This window comes from Euprymna scolopes, chromosome 25 (assembly GCF_053919585.1).
Source record: "Euprymna scolopes isolate OS-2025 chromosome 25, ASM5391958v1, whole genome shotgun sequence".
Taxonomy (NCBI): Eukaryota; Metazoa; Mollusca; class Cephalopoda; order Sepiida; family Sepiolidae; genus Euprymna; species Euprymna scolopes.
In genome coordinates, this window is record NC_136506.1 from 34,814,311 (window position 1) to 34,830,296 (window position 15,986).

The following is a 15,986-nucleotide window of genomic DNA, read 5'->3' on the forward strand; positions in this document are numbered from 1 at the left end:
ATTTACGAAAAGTGTGTTTGGACATATATAGGTAAACTCCACGTGAATAAATTTCATGTGGCAAGGCATGCTTCTGACATCATCGAGAAAGGAGATTCTCAATATATTGAGACAGGGTACGAAGTGAGGAGAAAGTGACAGTCACAGAGAGTCAGTTAGCAGATGAAAGTCGGAAAGCGACTTAGTGAGAGCTGATGCCCTCTTGGCGGCGACGAGGGGTGGGTGGGAGAGGAGACCATGTAGTCGTAAAGGCTTGAATCCCTGACCATCATCAATCATCCAGCTGGTATGATTAAAGAATCATCTATATTTGTAAACTGTTCGTCTGTCGTCATTCCACGCAAAAAGGAAAAGGTAAAAGTAAGTCTCCATCGTTATCATCAATAATGTATCTCCGCTCTGTCTGTTTTCTGAATATGAAGTCCCCAAAAATCGTCACAGTTGTCATTATGATGTAAACAGTATATAAATGACATCATTGTTTGTTCAGAATCCCCGTCATCCTTCCAATATGACCCCCACAACGTAACAGCCGTTCTTTCATTATTGCCATATGTGAACATTCACACATACACGAAAATAGGCTGTTATAAATATACACATAACTAGAAACGATTACACAAAATACATGAACGCAAATAGATGTCAATAGTAGAGACTTGTTTATATACACGTTATATATACATACAGTACATATACACTCTGACCGGCTATTTAACATAGAAAGTCATTTTTTTACTTTAAAATTCTTAGCAAATCCTCACATATTAAATTGTGTTGTGACTATGTCTACCTGGACATTCATCAAAAGATTGAAAAGAAAGCTAGCAGGCACGTACACCTGTATGTTATGAACAGTGTTAAATATATCTTGGCAAAATCATCCCATGAAGCAGCAGCTTTATGGCAACCTACCTGCCATATCTACTACCATCAGTCTACGATTTGTCAGTCACCGACAGAGGAGCAAGAAAAAGCTTGTGAAAAATGTATTGCTGTGAACTCCATGGCATGGGCACAGGAACATAGGACGACCTAGATCCATGTACATCCAGCAAATTGCACATGATGGCAACTGTGATCCTGAAGATCTGAGGCAACTGATGGATTGGTTGGTTGTTCTTGTTTTATGACATATCAACCCTTTTTCAGGTTATTTAATGCCGAATCTAGTTATTTTGAGGAACGATTGTTAATGGAGTATATTTTTTTAAGTCAGATTCTATTTAACCCATAGTTGGGACCCTAACAGGTACTACCACTCCGGATCAGAGTGGACCTGGGAGCAATGGCAATTAAAGGGTGGCTCCACACTCCCCAAGGCCCGCAAGGTGGGGCCTCACTATCGGATATAGTTTTAGGTCATATCCAGGACCGCAACTGATTGAAGACGGAAATTTAGAGAGAGAGAGTCACATTGGTCCAGGCAATGGGTCAAACCAGATAGAGATAGTGACTGAAAGTTTCCGAAGCTTCTTGCATAAAACCACATTATGGTAACAAATTTATAGATTTATAACAATCCAATCAATTTAATGTCAAAATGATATAATAATGTCAAAAACCCATACTTTTAAAAAATAAATTTGCTAAAAAAAAGAAAAAAAAAAGAAAAAAAAACAAAACAATAGAATCAAAATAATCTATTAAGGCCAAATGTGTTTTTGTAAATTCAGCTAAAACTTGTAAAATACACAGCAAGCACCCACAAAGTTTTTTTTTTTTTTTTTTTTTTTTTTTTAAATCGGCATAACTCATGTGTAATATCTAAAATTAAAAAAGGTTCATTATTTGGGAATCAAATGACAATTTATATCATTTAATATTATCAAGACCTACACACATCTTTTAATGTTATCGCATAAAGAAAGTAACTTTCTTTTCACCCTTTTTTTTTTTTTTCATTTTTCTTAAACTTTTTCTTCTAGGGGATGGGACATCCAACCAGATGTCTGACATTTGCCCCTATTTTAGTGAGTCCAACCAAGAGATCTTTTCAGGATTCTAGCCGTCCCTTTCAGTGCAATCGTTTGTATTTCACTTGCACTTGGTTCACCGGATTTTCCTTATGCTAGCTCAAGTTATGTGTTTGTGTATACCCAGATAAAAGAATAGGCTGGGCAAAGAAGCAATAGGAGAGGGGAGAGAGATAGAAGTTATGTTATACTCTTGCCTTAGGCAATGCTAAGTTTAAAATAAAATATGCGAGAGGGGGAAAAAATGATTGCAACTTAGTTTAATTCTTCATGATTGTAATTTGAAAATGATTACTAAACCTTTAAGCTGTCAATTCGAAAACACATTCTGACTAGAATTAAAGTTTATAAGAAAAAGGCGAGTTTCAAGGTTCATTGTGCTCTTATGGTAAAGAAAAAATTATTCCTTGGGAGCACCACTATTCTAGAAAAGAACCAAACTATTCTTGAAAAAAAAAAAAAAAAAAAAAGACAGTTTGGGAAAATTTTGGAACAAAGTAAAAATGGTAAAATGTGTAGAAGATTTTAAGATTGATGAATTCAAAATAATAAAAGGTATTTGATCTTTTTTATAAGGCAATGGTTTTATGAAAATGGCAGCATTGATTTTAATTATTTTATAGTTTATTAAAGAAGATTAAAAGAAGAGATGACAAGCGAGGCATAACAAACAAATCAAAACCCCCTTTCATGACGGTAAATTAAAAAAAATAGAAAAATAATCTGACGCCATCATTACTAATTTAGAATAAAAGAGAAGGGCTGAGTAAAAACTTATAAAAATATATAAAACAAACTGTAATATAAAAATTATAATGATAAAAACATGTATGGTATTATTAAAAAAAAAGGTATAGTAAAAAATATGCTATAGTAAGAAAAACGGGCAATAAAAAAAAAGAGCAATAGACGATGGTAATAAATCAGGACAATGGACAGTGGTAATAAAAGAACGGATGAATAAAATGAGTAATAAAAAAAATGGAAGACGGCAAAAAAAATGGAAGATGGCAATAGAAAATGGAAGACGGCGAACAAAAAATGGAAAATGGTAATAAAAAATGGAAGACCGCAAAAATGGAAAATGGTAATAAAAAATGGAAGACGGCAAAAAAATCGAAAATGGTAATAAAAAATGGAAGACGACAAAAAAAATGGAAAATGGTAATAAAAAAATGGAAGACGACAAAAAAATGGAAAATGGTAATAAAAAAATGGAAGACGACAAAAAAATGGAAAATGGCAATAAAAAAAATGGAAGACGGCAAAAAAATGGAAGATGGCAATAAAAATAGAAGACGGCGAAAAAAATGGAAAATGGTAATAAAAAATGGAAAATGGTAATAAAAAATGGAAAATGATAATAAAAAATGGAAGGCGACAAAAAAATGGAAAATGGTAATAAAAAATGGAAGATGGTAATAAAAAATGGAAGACGGCAAAAAAAATGGAAGATGGCAATAAAAATAGAAGACGGCGAAAAAAATGGAAAATGGTAATAAAAAATGGAAAATGGTAATAAAAAATGGAAAATGGTAATAAAAAATGGAAGGCGGCAAAAAAATGGAAAATGGTAATAAAAAATGGAAGATGGTAATAAAAAATGGAAGACGGTAATAAAAAATGGAAGATGGCAAAAAAAATGGAAGATGGTAATAAAAAATGGAAGACGGCAAAAAAAATGGAAGATGGTAATAAAAAATGGAAGACGGCAAAAAAATCGAAAATGGTAATAAAAAATGGAAGATGGCAATAAAAAATGGAAGACGGCAAAAAAATGGAAGATGGTAATAAAAAATGGAAGACGGCAAAAAAATCGAAAATGGTAATAAAAATGGAAGACGGCAAAAAAATGGTAATAAAAAAATGGAAGACGACAAAAAAAAATGGAAAATGGCAATAAAAAAATGGAAGACGGCAAAAAATGGAAGATGGCAATATAAAATAGAAGACGGCGAAAAAAAATGGAAAATGGTTATAAAAAATGGAAGATGGTAATAAAAAATGGAAGACAGCAAAGAAATGGAAAACGGTAATAAAAAAATAGGAAGATAGTAATAAAAAATTGAAGGCAAAAAAATGGAAGATGGTAATAAAAAAATGGAAGACGGCAAAAAAATGGAAAATGGCAATAAAAAATGGAAGATGGTAAAAAAATGAAAAATGGTAATAAAAAATGGAAGACGGCGAAAAAAATGGAAAATGGTAATAAAAAATGGAAGACGGAAAAAAATGGAAAATAGTAATAAAAAATGGAAGACGGCAGAAAAATAATGGAAGACGGAAAAAAATGGAAAATGATAATAAAAAAAAAATGGAAGATGGTAATAAAAAATGGAAGGCGGCAAAAAAATGGAAAATGGTAATAAAAAATGGAAGACGGCAAAAAATGCAAAATAACAATAAAAAATGGAAGACGGCAAAGAAATGGAAAATGGTAATAAAAAATGGAAGACGGCAAAAAATGGGAGATGGTAATAAAAAATGGAAGACGGCAGAAAAATGGAAGATGGTAATAAAAAATGGAATATGGTAATAAAAAAATGGAGGATGGTAATAAAAAAATGGAAGACGGCAGAAAAATGGAAAATGGTAAAAAATGGAAGACGGCAAAAAAATGGAAGATGGTAATAAAAAATGGAATATGGTAATAAAAAAATGGAGGATGGTAATAAAAAAATGGAAGACGGCAAAAAATGGAAAATGGCAATAAAAAAATGGAAGACCGCAAAAAAATGGAAGATAGTAATAAAAAATGGAAGATAGTAATAAAAAATGGAAGATAGTAATAAAAAATGGAAGATAGTAATAAAAAATGGGAGGCGGCAAAAAAATGGAAAATGTTAATAAAAATGGAAAATGGTAATAAAAAATGGAAGACGGCAAAAAAATGGAAAATGGTAATAAAAAATGGAAGACGGCAAAAACAAAAAGGGAAGATGGTAATAAAAAAATGGAAGACGGCAAAAAATGGAAGACGGCAAAAAATGGAAGACGGCAATAAAAAAATGGAAGACGGCAAAAAAATAGAAAATGGTAATAAAAAAATGGAAGACGGCAAAAAATGGAAAATGGTAATAAAAAATGGAAAATGGCAATAAAAAATGGAAAATGGTAAAAAATGGAAGAAGGTAATAAAAAATGGAAGACGGCAAAACATGTTGAAGACGGTAAAACATGTGGAAGACGGTAAAAATTATGGAGACGGTAAAAATTATGGAGACGGTAAAAATTATGGAGACGGTAAAAATTATGGAGACGGTAAAAATTATGGAGACGGTAAAAAAAGTGGAAGGTGGTAATAAAAAATGGAAGACGGCAAAAAATGGAAGACGGTAATAAAAAAATGGAAGACGGCAAAAAATGGAAAATGGCAATAAAAATGGAAGACGGCAAAAAAATGGAAAATGGTAATAAAAAAATGGAAAATAACAATAAAAATGGAAAATGGTAATAAAAAAATGGAAAATGGCAATAAAAATGGAAAATGGTAAAAAATGGAAGATGGTAATAAAAAAATGGAAGACGGTAAAAATTATGGAGACGGTAAAAAAGTGGAAGGTGGTAATAAAAAATGGAAGATGGTAATAAAAGGGAGATAGACGATGGTAAAGAAGGGAGATATATGTTGGTAAAAAAGGGAAAGACGATGGTAATTAAAAACGCAATGGAAGATGGTAACAAAAAAGTGTAATAAATGATGGCAATAAAAAGGGAAACAGACGATGGTAATAAGACATAGGGCAACAGACGATGGTTATAAAAAAGGGCAACAGACGATGGTTATAAAAAAGGGCAACAGACGATGGTTATAAAAAAGGGCAACAGACGATGGTTATAAAAAAGGGCAACAGACGATGGTTATAAAAAAGGGCAACAGACGATGGTTATAAAAAAAAGGGCAACAGACGATGGTTATAAAAAAAAGGGCAACAGACGATGGTTATAAAAAAAAGGGCAACAGACGATGGTTATAAAAAAAAGGGCAACAGACGATGGTTATAAAAAAAAGGGCAACAGACGATGGTTATAAAAAAAAGGGCAACAGACGATGGTTATAAAAAAAAGGGCAACAGACGATGGTTATAAAAAAAAGGGCAACAGACGATGGTTATTAAAAAAGGGCAACATACGATGGTTATAAAAAAGGGCAACAGACGATGGTTATAAAAAAAGGGCAACAGACGATGGTTATAAAAAAAGGGCAACAGACGATGGTTATGAAAAAAAGGCAACAAACGATGGTTATAAAAAAAAGGGCAACAGACGATGGTTATAAAAAAAGGGCAACAGACGATGGTTATAAAAAAAAAGGGCAACAGATGATGGTTATAAAAAAAAGGGCAACAGACGATGGTTATAAAAAAGGGCAACAGACGATGGTTATAAAAAAGGGCAACAGACGATGGTTATAAAAAAGGGGCAACAGACGATGGTTATAAAAAAAGGGCAACAGACGATGCTTATAAAAAAAGGGCAACAGACGATGGTAATAAAAAAGGGCAACAGCCGATGGTTATAAAAAAAAGGGCAACAGACGATGGTTATAAAAAAAGGGCAACAGACGATGGTAATAAAAAAAGAACAACAGACGATGGTTATAAAAAAAGGACAACAGACGATGGTTATAAAAAAAGGGCAACAGACGATGGTTATAAAAAAAGGGCAACAGACGATGGTTATAAAAAAAGGGCAACAGACGATGGTTATAAAAAAAGGGCAACAGACGATGGTTATAAAAAAAAGGGCAACAGACGATGGTTATAAAAAAAAGGGCAACAGACGATGGTAATAAAAAAAGAACAGACGATGGTTATAAAAAAAGGACAACAGACGATGGTAATAAAAAAGGGCAACAGACGATGGTTATAAAAAAAAGGGCAACAGACGATGGTTATAAAAAAAGGGCAACAGACGATGGTAATAAAAAAAGGGCAACAGACGATGGTTATAAAAAAAAGGGCAACAGACGATGGTTATAAAAAAAAGGGCAACAGACGATGGTTATAAAAAAAAAAGGGCAACAGACGATGGTTATAAAAAAAAAGGGCAACAGACGATGGTTATAAAAAAAGGGCAACAGACGATGGTTATAAAAAAAGGGCAACAGACGATGGTTATAAAAAAAGGGCAACAGACGATGGTTATAAAAAGGCAGGTATGGCTGTAATAAGAAACAGCAATGGACGCTGGTAATAAAACAGGGCAATGACAATTTAAAATTTGTTAAGGTGTAAAAAAGGGGTTCATAAGAGATGTAGTAATAAAGAGATAAAATATTTACCTATTCTTTTTACTTAAAATTTTCTGTATTCTGAAATCATTAATACATTCAGATTAAGACTAAATAATTTAGAACAAGATGAAAATCATATACTTTATAAATAGGTCATGTGACAAGTCTATATTTTAGAGAAACATTATTGAGAGCCTCTTTGTAGAAATGAAACAACTTAATTTAATAGGTGAAGCAGCGGTTTAATAGGAACTCTGCTCTACCTGGTTTAGATCTGATAACCTCAGAGGAAAATGCACAGTATAGATAGGTGTGTGCATAAGAGGCGACTTCAATTGTATGGCCATGTTGAAGGAATGGGTGATAGGTTTTAAGTCAGTAGATGTAAACAGAGATATCGCATTCAATAAACGATGGAACATCAATGAAAACATGGAGGGGTGATGAGAATGGATCTGAGAGAAAGATAAAGAGTTAACTACAGAAAGCTTAGTTTAGAAGAGAATTTCTAGAAGCTGTCCAACGCATGCAAGTATGTGAAATAAACGTTAAACCAAAGATAATAGTGATGACGATAATGATGATGTCCGTTTTCAGTGATGAAAATGTTATTTCTGACAGACAATGCATCTGAAAATTCTATTCCCAAATTAAGCATGACAGACTAAGGGTTGGACTCTGAATACATTTAAAATAAAAAGTAAAAAAAATACTAGGACGAAAACTGTACAAAAATAGAGAGAATAATAAAAATACTAGGACAAAAGCTGTACAAAAATAGAGAGAATAATAAAAATACTAGGACAAAAGCTGTACAAAAATAGAATTAAAATACTAGGGCAAAAGCTGTACAAAAATAGAGAGAATAATAAAAATACTAGGACAAAAATAGAGAGAATAATAAAAATACTAGGACAAAAGCTGTACAAAAATAGAGAAAATAATTAAAATAAATAAATAAATAAAATAAAGAAATGGTTAACTTACCCCTTTCAATTTGGACAATCCTGAAAAACCTTTTATTTCCAGCATGAGTTCTTCTCTTGGCGAAAGGACAGGTTCTGGCAGTTTTCTCTTAGGTTTCCTTGCCACTGCAGGTTTCTTCAACACAATGGCCGGAACCGCTCGCTGAACACCCTCCTGCTCATTCTCGTCACGAACAGGAGAGATTGGACTTTCAATTGGTGGGCTAACTCTTTTCAAGTTTGCCCGTGCTTCTGTGAGTGAAGGGGTAACATGGGGTTTCGGTGGGGGTTTTGGCACTGCCTGTTTTAACTTCACATTAGTAAAATCCTCTGGATCTCTAAATGTCTCTGGTGGGGGTGGGAATTCTACAGGCGATCTCGGGACAGGTTTTGTTTGTTTCGGCGGTACAGGTGGGGATGTCACAGATGGAGGTGATGCTCGGGTTTTTAGATTTTCAGGGAGGTTCTTCAAGCCTTCTTTGAAGCTCTGAATTATATCTTCCTGACTCCTAAGCATCAGTTCCATCTTGCGCAATTCTGGGTCATCAGGAGTGCTCGCCGTTTTGTTGAGAATGATGCTCTTGTGTTCTTCGAGTTGCTGTTGCCACATCTCGATCTGGTCTTTCATGGCGTCCTGTTCTTCCCCCCTGAAGACGGGGTCAGTAAATGCATCAAGCTTTACCTCCCAAAGAGAAATCTGCTCTTTGAGGAGTTTCTGCTCCTCGCTAGCTAGCTTTCGCTGACTTTCTTGTCGGTGCTGGATTGCGACCAATTGTTGGTGCCACAGGCTGACTTGCTTCTGAAGAATATCGTATTCGCTCTGAGAGTAAAACGCTTTACCCTCGTCTGGAAGACATAACTTACGCTGCCAAAGATCAATTTGCTCCTCAAGAATCTTTTGTTCGTCATTTATGAAATCATTGCTATCAAGCTCAGCATCATTATCCAATTTCTTTTGGTATAAATCAATCTGTCTGTTAACTATTGCCTTTTCCTGCGCAAGAATTTCAGGATCCATATCCTTACCTCTTTGGGAAAGCGTTCTCTTTAGCAGCTTTATCTGTTCTTTTGGCATTTCTTTATCAGCATTACCTTTCCTTTGTTCGTAATCCATCAGATCCTTCTGCCAAAGCTCAATCTGCTGTTGAAGGATTTCGCTTTCAATTCGGGTCAGTTCGTCATTATCAACACTGCATCTCTCTCGCTTTTTCTGCCAGATTTGTATCTGCTGGTTAATGATATCCTGTCGGGCAGAGTGAGATAACGGGCTGTCATCTAGAGTGTACATCGTCAACTGTTTCTTCCAGATCTCAATTTGCTGCCGCACATCATCGCGTTCCTCACTGATACTGCTCGCTGTGTTGCGCTTCATCTTGTTGTACCAGAGATCAATGTACTTCTTGAGGATATCCTGTTCTGCAGCCAGATGGATTGTCTTCCCATCTTTCTTCTCTGTCAGTCCCTTCTGCCAAAGTTCAATCTGCTGCATGAGGATCTCACGCTCCTCTTCCGTGTATCCGAGCGTATCGTTTTTGATTACGCTCAGGTGATCCTGCCACAGCCGGATCTGTTCTTTCTGCAGTTCTTCATCCAGCAATTTGAACTTGATACGATTGTCTTTTTTCTCCTTCTTGACATCGAGCCATCTTTGCCAAATGTCGACTTCCTGTGCAAGCAATGCAGTTCCTTTTTCACTGAGAGCTACAGCATCGTCTTTCTCGCCAGGTTCAAGGAGTTTCTTTTCCCATAATTGTATCTGGAACTTTAAGATATCTCGCTCCTCCTCTTTGTAGTTGACCATGGCAAGTTTCTTCTCTTGCATGGCCGATACCTTTTGTTGCCAAAGATCCACCTGCAATTTAAGTATTTCCTGCTCAAATGGCATATCAGGACAATCGATTTCATCATTGTTTTTCAGTTTCTGTTGGCAGAGGTCAATCTTTTCATGAAGCAGATCCTGCTCGAGTACGATGAAATTTTCACATTCAACATCCTCACCACTTAAGCGTTTATTCCACAACTGGATTTCCTTTTCGATTATCATCTGCTCTTGGACAAGATATTTATCATCGACGTTCCGATTCGTATCGGTCTGTCGCTTCCAAATATCAATTTGTTTTAACATTATATCCTCGGAAAGTGTATCCTTGCAATTCAACTTGCTCTGCCACAACTCGATTTGCTGTTCCAGGATCTCCTGCTCAGTCAAACTGTCTTCACTTGGATTATTTTTGACATCCAATAATTGCAACTGCCAGACGTCAACCTGTTCTTTGAGGATCTCGCTTTTCGTTGACGCACCACCAGTTTTTAACCACTGGAGCTGCTTTTGCCACACATAAAGCTGCCGTTTCAAGATATCTTGTTCCTGCTGACTAAATGCATGACCAGCAAATTTTTTCTTCTTCAGGTTTTTCTTCCAGACTTCAATCTGCCGCTTGAGGAGATTCTGCTCTTTCTCATGGGTGTCCATATCATCGCTCTTGACCAACTGACTTTGCCAGAGTTCAATTTGCTGCTGAAGAACGTCACGCTCTTCAATCGTGTACAGATTTGCACTCTTTTCGATGACTTCAATCTTCTTTCTCCAGACTGCAATCTGTTTCTTTAAAAATTCAATTTCCTGTTCGTGGAATTTCTTCTTCCCGTCATACTGCCGCTCCTTTGCAAGAAGTTTCCTCTGCCAAACTTCGATCTGCTGCTTCAGCACATTCTGTTCCAGAAGCTTAAATCCGGATGTGTCCATGACATTAAGTTCCTTCAACTGCTTGTTCCACTGGTTGACCTTCTGTTTCAACTTGTCTTGCTCCTGCGGTGTATAGAGACCACTATTGTCACTCAAATGTTCTTGCAACTGCTTCTGCCAGCGTTCGATCTGTTTCTTGAGGTTACCTTGAGGACCAGTTTCGATATCACTCAAACATCTTTCCGGTTCAGAATCAAAAGATAAACTGATGCTGTCAACCATAACATTTCTGACGCCATCTCTGCTTGTTATATTCTTTTCATCTTTCTTTAATTCGTCTTCAAGTTTCTTCTGGACCTCAACCAGAGGTGAACTGCGGTAGTCCAAACGCTCCCTGTCTTCTTTGGTCAACACTAATTCTTCTTTTGGACTTTCCATATACTGTGCAAGTTCCGCAGCACTTGAAGAACGGCTCAGTTCCAGTGAGGCGCTTGTTTCAAGATTTGGTCGGATCACAGTTACTTGCGGTCCGATCTTTGTCTTTGTGAGAACAGCCGTTTTCTCGATTCCAATGTCAAGCCCGTTAACTTGAAAGTGTTCAGTTTCGATTACCGATGTCTTACCATTGCTTAGTTTCTCATTTGCTGCAGGTAAATTTGTGAATCTTTCAGAAACTGGTTTTTCAATTTCCGAAGCATCCTGGTCGCCATTCAGCATAATTTCTGGAACTTCATTCAAAGCATTAACATTCACTTTAGCCTCTGGAACCTCATTCGCAAGAGCCTCTGGAACTTCTTTGATATAAGTGTTAACTTCCGTCTCTGGCACCTTATGGATCAAAGTGGTAGGTTCAACCTTTGGAAGCTCGTTTAAGATAGTCTCAACCTCTGGGATTTCATTTAAGACATTGTTAACTTGAGCCTCTGTAACGTGGACATCATTCGTCGAAAATTCAGAGGTGCCATACGTCGTGAAACTTCCATCCGAAGAGATACTGTTTAGATCGCAAATGTTTTTTTTCTGTGTGGGACTTTCGATGGTTATGTCAGTGGCAACTGTGGCGACTGATTCGTCAAAGTCTGTGCTGAGTTCCGAGTCTCTTCTCGCTGTTAAGTGCGTTGGTGTTCCTCCCAATTTGGTTACGGGGGATCCATTTTCTGTCAGCCTCGAGTCTTTCATTTTTATTGTTGGGGTTGATTTGTTTGAAGAAACCTTTACGAAAAGAGTGGATTCCATCTGTAGTTCATCATTACCTATCAATGAAAAGAAAATGGAGTAACTTGGAATAAGTAATTAAAGCAGAAATTTTAAATGTTAAAAAGAAAGACACTAAAAAGCACTTGGATTATTTCAACTAGTTTTCTTAGAACATGTCAGCTGGCATAACATTCGACATTCTTCAACATAGAAAGTGAAAAAAAAATACTAGGACAAAACTGTACAAAAATAGAGAAAATAATAAAAAATTCAGATGTGTTTTGTTTTGTCTTGGGACGATCAATCTGAATCAGGAATTGAAGCTTTTTGGAGTATCAGAATCGGAAACTGTTGTGCCTGTTTTCAGAGGCCCAAAACGATTCTTTTTATCATCTTTTTTTTTTATTTGTTTTGATCTTGTTTAAAACTTAATTTTACATGGCTCATATTTATAATGAAATGATAAATATTTATTGATTTTAAACTCCCAGTAAAACTAAAACCTGTAGATCACACCCATAAGTGTATTTTTACATTAAAAAATATATACACATTTCAAATATGTACACATTTCAAATATGTACACATTTCAAATCGGGTTTTGCGGTAATCAAAACCTTCCCTCCAACAAAAACAACTCTATATTTAGAAATTTAAATAGAATCGAAATCGGTAATTGCAGCAGAACCAGGAATTCAGAACAAATTTAGTAATTGTCTTTGAATCGGGGAAAATACTGGAATCGTCCCATTTGTTAATTAATTGTTATATCAGCCATAGAAGTCTTCAGTAGTTTATAATTGCATTCTTATCACCCATACTTAGGATTGAACCTTCAATTTCCAGAATATCATTTTGAAAAAAAACTAAAAAAAAATGATCAAAATGATATGGTTTAAATAATAGTTCTGTCCGAAATTCTGTACAGGTTGCAGTGTTGCACAAGACGTACCTGAAAATGGACAGATGTTATGAAACGTTGAGAATAATATCCAAGATGAGAACAGTAGTCTAAATAAAAAAATAGAAATCAATCCTCATCTAAAAAATTCTCCAACCTGAATATCTGAAAAGGAATTGCTATTGAAATATTCCTGTTAAAATAACTGAATCTGTAACTTGTAACTATTATTTCCAGTTCATATGTTTTATCCTTTTTTTGTTGATCATATAGTTTTAAAACATTGTGTTAACTTTTTATGTGTTAATAGATGTTTTTTTTTGGGGGGGGGGGGGTTCCTCTATAGGGATTAGGCATTATTTTTTATAATTTACCATTAATAATGTAATTATTGAAACAAAAAAAAAAAATAAATAAATCAATGGTGTAAATAAAAAAAAAATAAAAATCCTATTTAAAAAAATTAATTATGCAATTAAATCTACCAGAATGCATTTCGGTTAATTTGTAAACAAGTCAGCTATTTTAATCTTTTATTAAGAGTTATAAAAAAAGAAAAGAGAGAGAGAGAGAATGACTTACTCTGTAACACTTCGAAATTTTAAAGTAATTTGGAAGCATTTAAACTGGCTTTAAAATTTTTAGTGAATCCATTGGACTACTGTTCTCATCTTCAGTGGTGATTGCACAATGTTTTGGCCGATGTAACCTCCGACTTTCTTCAGGTGTATCTTGTCAAAATCGTGGACCTTTCCGTCAAGCTCACAGACCTTTCCGTCAAACTTGGAAAAGTAAGATTCCTAAGTTTGATACACCTGATGATGGTCGGAGGTTACATCGGCTGAAATGTTGTGCTAAAAACGCTGAAGATGAGAACAGTAGTCTGAATAAATCCAAATACTGCAAATTATCAATCCTTATCTCAAATAGTCAGAAACACAAGTCCTTACTTATTAAGATTGAAAATTCTGCAATCAATTTGCATTCAATATTGTTATAGAAAACAGTGTTGGCATGAGAAAATGAATCGTTTTTATAAGAACATTATTATTCAGTTAATGGTTTAATAAATTATACTTAATTTTAACTTTCAAAATCCAATTTATTTTAATTCCTAAAGGATCACATCTCATCAAGGCCAAAAGCCATGCTAGGATAAGTTTTAACGAGATCAAGAATCTTATGAGCGAATTGGAAATAATTAATGAAAATGAAAATTAATAGAACTATTGGCATTGGATTTGCAAACGACCACATGGTAATCGGCAGGAAGGTAGTTCCATCGTAATGTTCCAGGAAGTAGAGATTGGAGCTCAGTCGAGCATTTTCCATGGAAATAAAAAAAACTAGCAATGCCTCTTCTGTGAAAAAGAAACCGAAGAGGCCATTCCCCATTAGATTTTGAAGTTGATATTGTACTTTACCAACGTTAAAAAGTGCTCTGAGCAGTGCCTCTTCAGATGTGACAACAGTACTCCATTTTAGAATGTATCCGACATGCCACTTCTGCAGTTTATAGACTGTGCCATTTTTAACATCAGATTTTCAAGTAAAATTCAATTTTTACAGTATCTTTTGTTTATTAAATTTTGAAGTGAAAATATACAATAGTTAAAAAAGCCCCCCCCACTCTCTCACTTTAAGAATGGGTTTCTAAATAACTTTATGTGACTGCAGCCACGTAGGCAGACTGCCAAGGGTGGCATGTGCGACGCTCAGAACTTGAAACCCGACCGATAGAACACGAAAAGGTGACAAATGATCAGGTTCGATCGAGTGTTAATTTACATATCAATGAGGCACTGGAATGAGAGAATATAAGGCCGGCATTCAAGATGTTGGTGGTTGAGTTCTGGAGAAAATGTTCAAATGCTGCCAAGAATCCAGCTTTCTTTCTATTAGACAGTATTGTTCCAGCACGATCTGTAAATTGTAAAAGGACCTTTGATTGTTATCTAGGTCGAAGACTGCAACGGGAAATTATTACTTCTCATTTTAAACAAAGAGAAGTAATTCTATATTGATGAATGCAGAGTTACATTTATTTGTTTAAAGATGGTTTTAATATAATTCTGACCCAGTAAAACTAATTTCTGGAAGAAATTAAATCAAATCACATTTCATTGTTCTTAAAAACATGCTGCACCGGTCTTTAAAAACAACTGATCAAAATTTAATTTCATAGGAAATGACAAAATAAAAATTATCATTTTTTTTTTTTTAGTCGAGAACCCCTTTTTAAACTTGAATGTATTTTAGTTTTTTACTCTTATTTACCTCCAAGCAGTGTACATTCACTTTGAGATGCAAGGGATTAGTCCGAATTAGAAACCATGCCTACAAGGACATTTTAAGTAGGGAGTTGAGCAGCGAGATGTCTGTTTGCTTTACATTTAATTTTCTGCATGTTAGTCCAGTCGGGAAAGTAAGAAACCAGTAGGGAATTCCAATGTCTAGCAGTTTGAAAGGGAAACTACTAGAAAAGGAAGTTACCTGGCATTTGGAAGCTTCCACAGTGAAGGCGTGAGATTTTGTTGCTTATCGGGTAAGTTGTAGTTGCAGAGTCACCAGTGCTATGAATTCGTCAGAGCATATTCCCTCAAAATACTTGAAAAATATTCAAAAAGATTTGTGGTAATTGGACGAGTTGAAGTTTGGTTAACAGTGGAGATTCTTTTTAGGACCCTTTCTAGTGGTAGACATGAAATTTAAATGGTGTGCATGAAATTCTCCAGAAAGGACAATAGATTTGGTCTCCAATTGCACCTCTCTAAGAAAGCTATGACAGTACAATGTATCTTACATATTACCCTTGTTTCTATTCGTATCAATACATATGGAAAGAGTTTAACCGAAAATACTATATGCTGAGATTTTTGACATTCTATCTTTATTATTAAGCGGCTCACAAAACAATGAAAATATTATGTATAAGGCAATGATTTAGATTATGGCAACACTTCAAACACCGGAAATGACCAAGATCTTTCTGATTCTTTCTTTTCTGATCTTGAGTATGTGGTGC

General features: G+C 35.0%; 1 protein-coding gene across 10 annotated transcripts in view; it reads right to left on the reverse strand.

The window, feature by feature from the left end:
• The window catches only part of LOC145247326 (uncharacterized), a 489,868-nt gene that overhangs the window by 42,020 nt on the left and 431,862 nt on the right, over window positions 1-15,986 (reverse strand). For 8 of the 10 annotated variants that reach the window (XM_080108978.1, XM_080108981.1, XM_080108973.1 and 5 more), the window contains one exon: window positions 8,200-12,116. In XM_080108978.1, coding sequence (XP_079965104.1) covers window positions 8,200-12,116 — 3,917 coding nt within the window. Of the gene's footprint in view, window positions 1-7,260; window positions 7,291-8,199; window positions 12,117-15,986 lie in introns of all 10 variants that reach the window. The other 2 variants (XM_080108976.1, XM_080108977.1) reach the window with 1 other exon arrangement.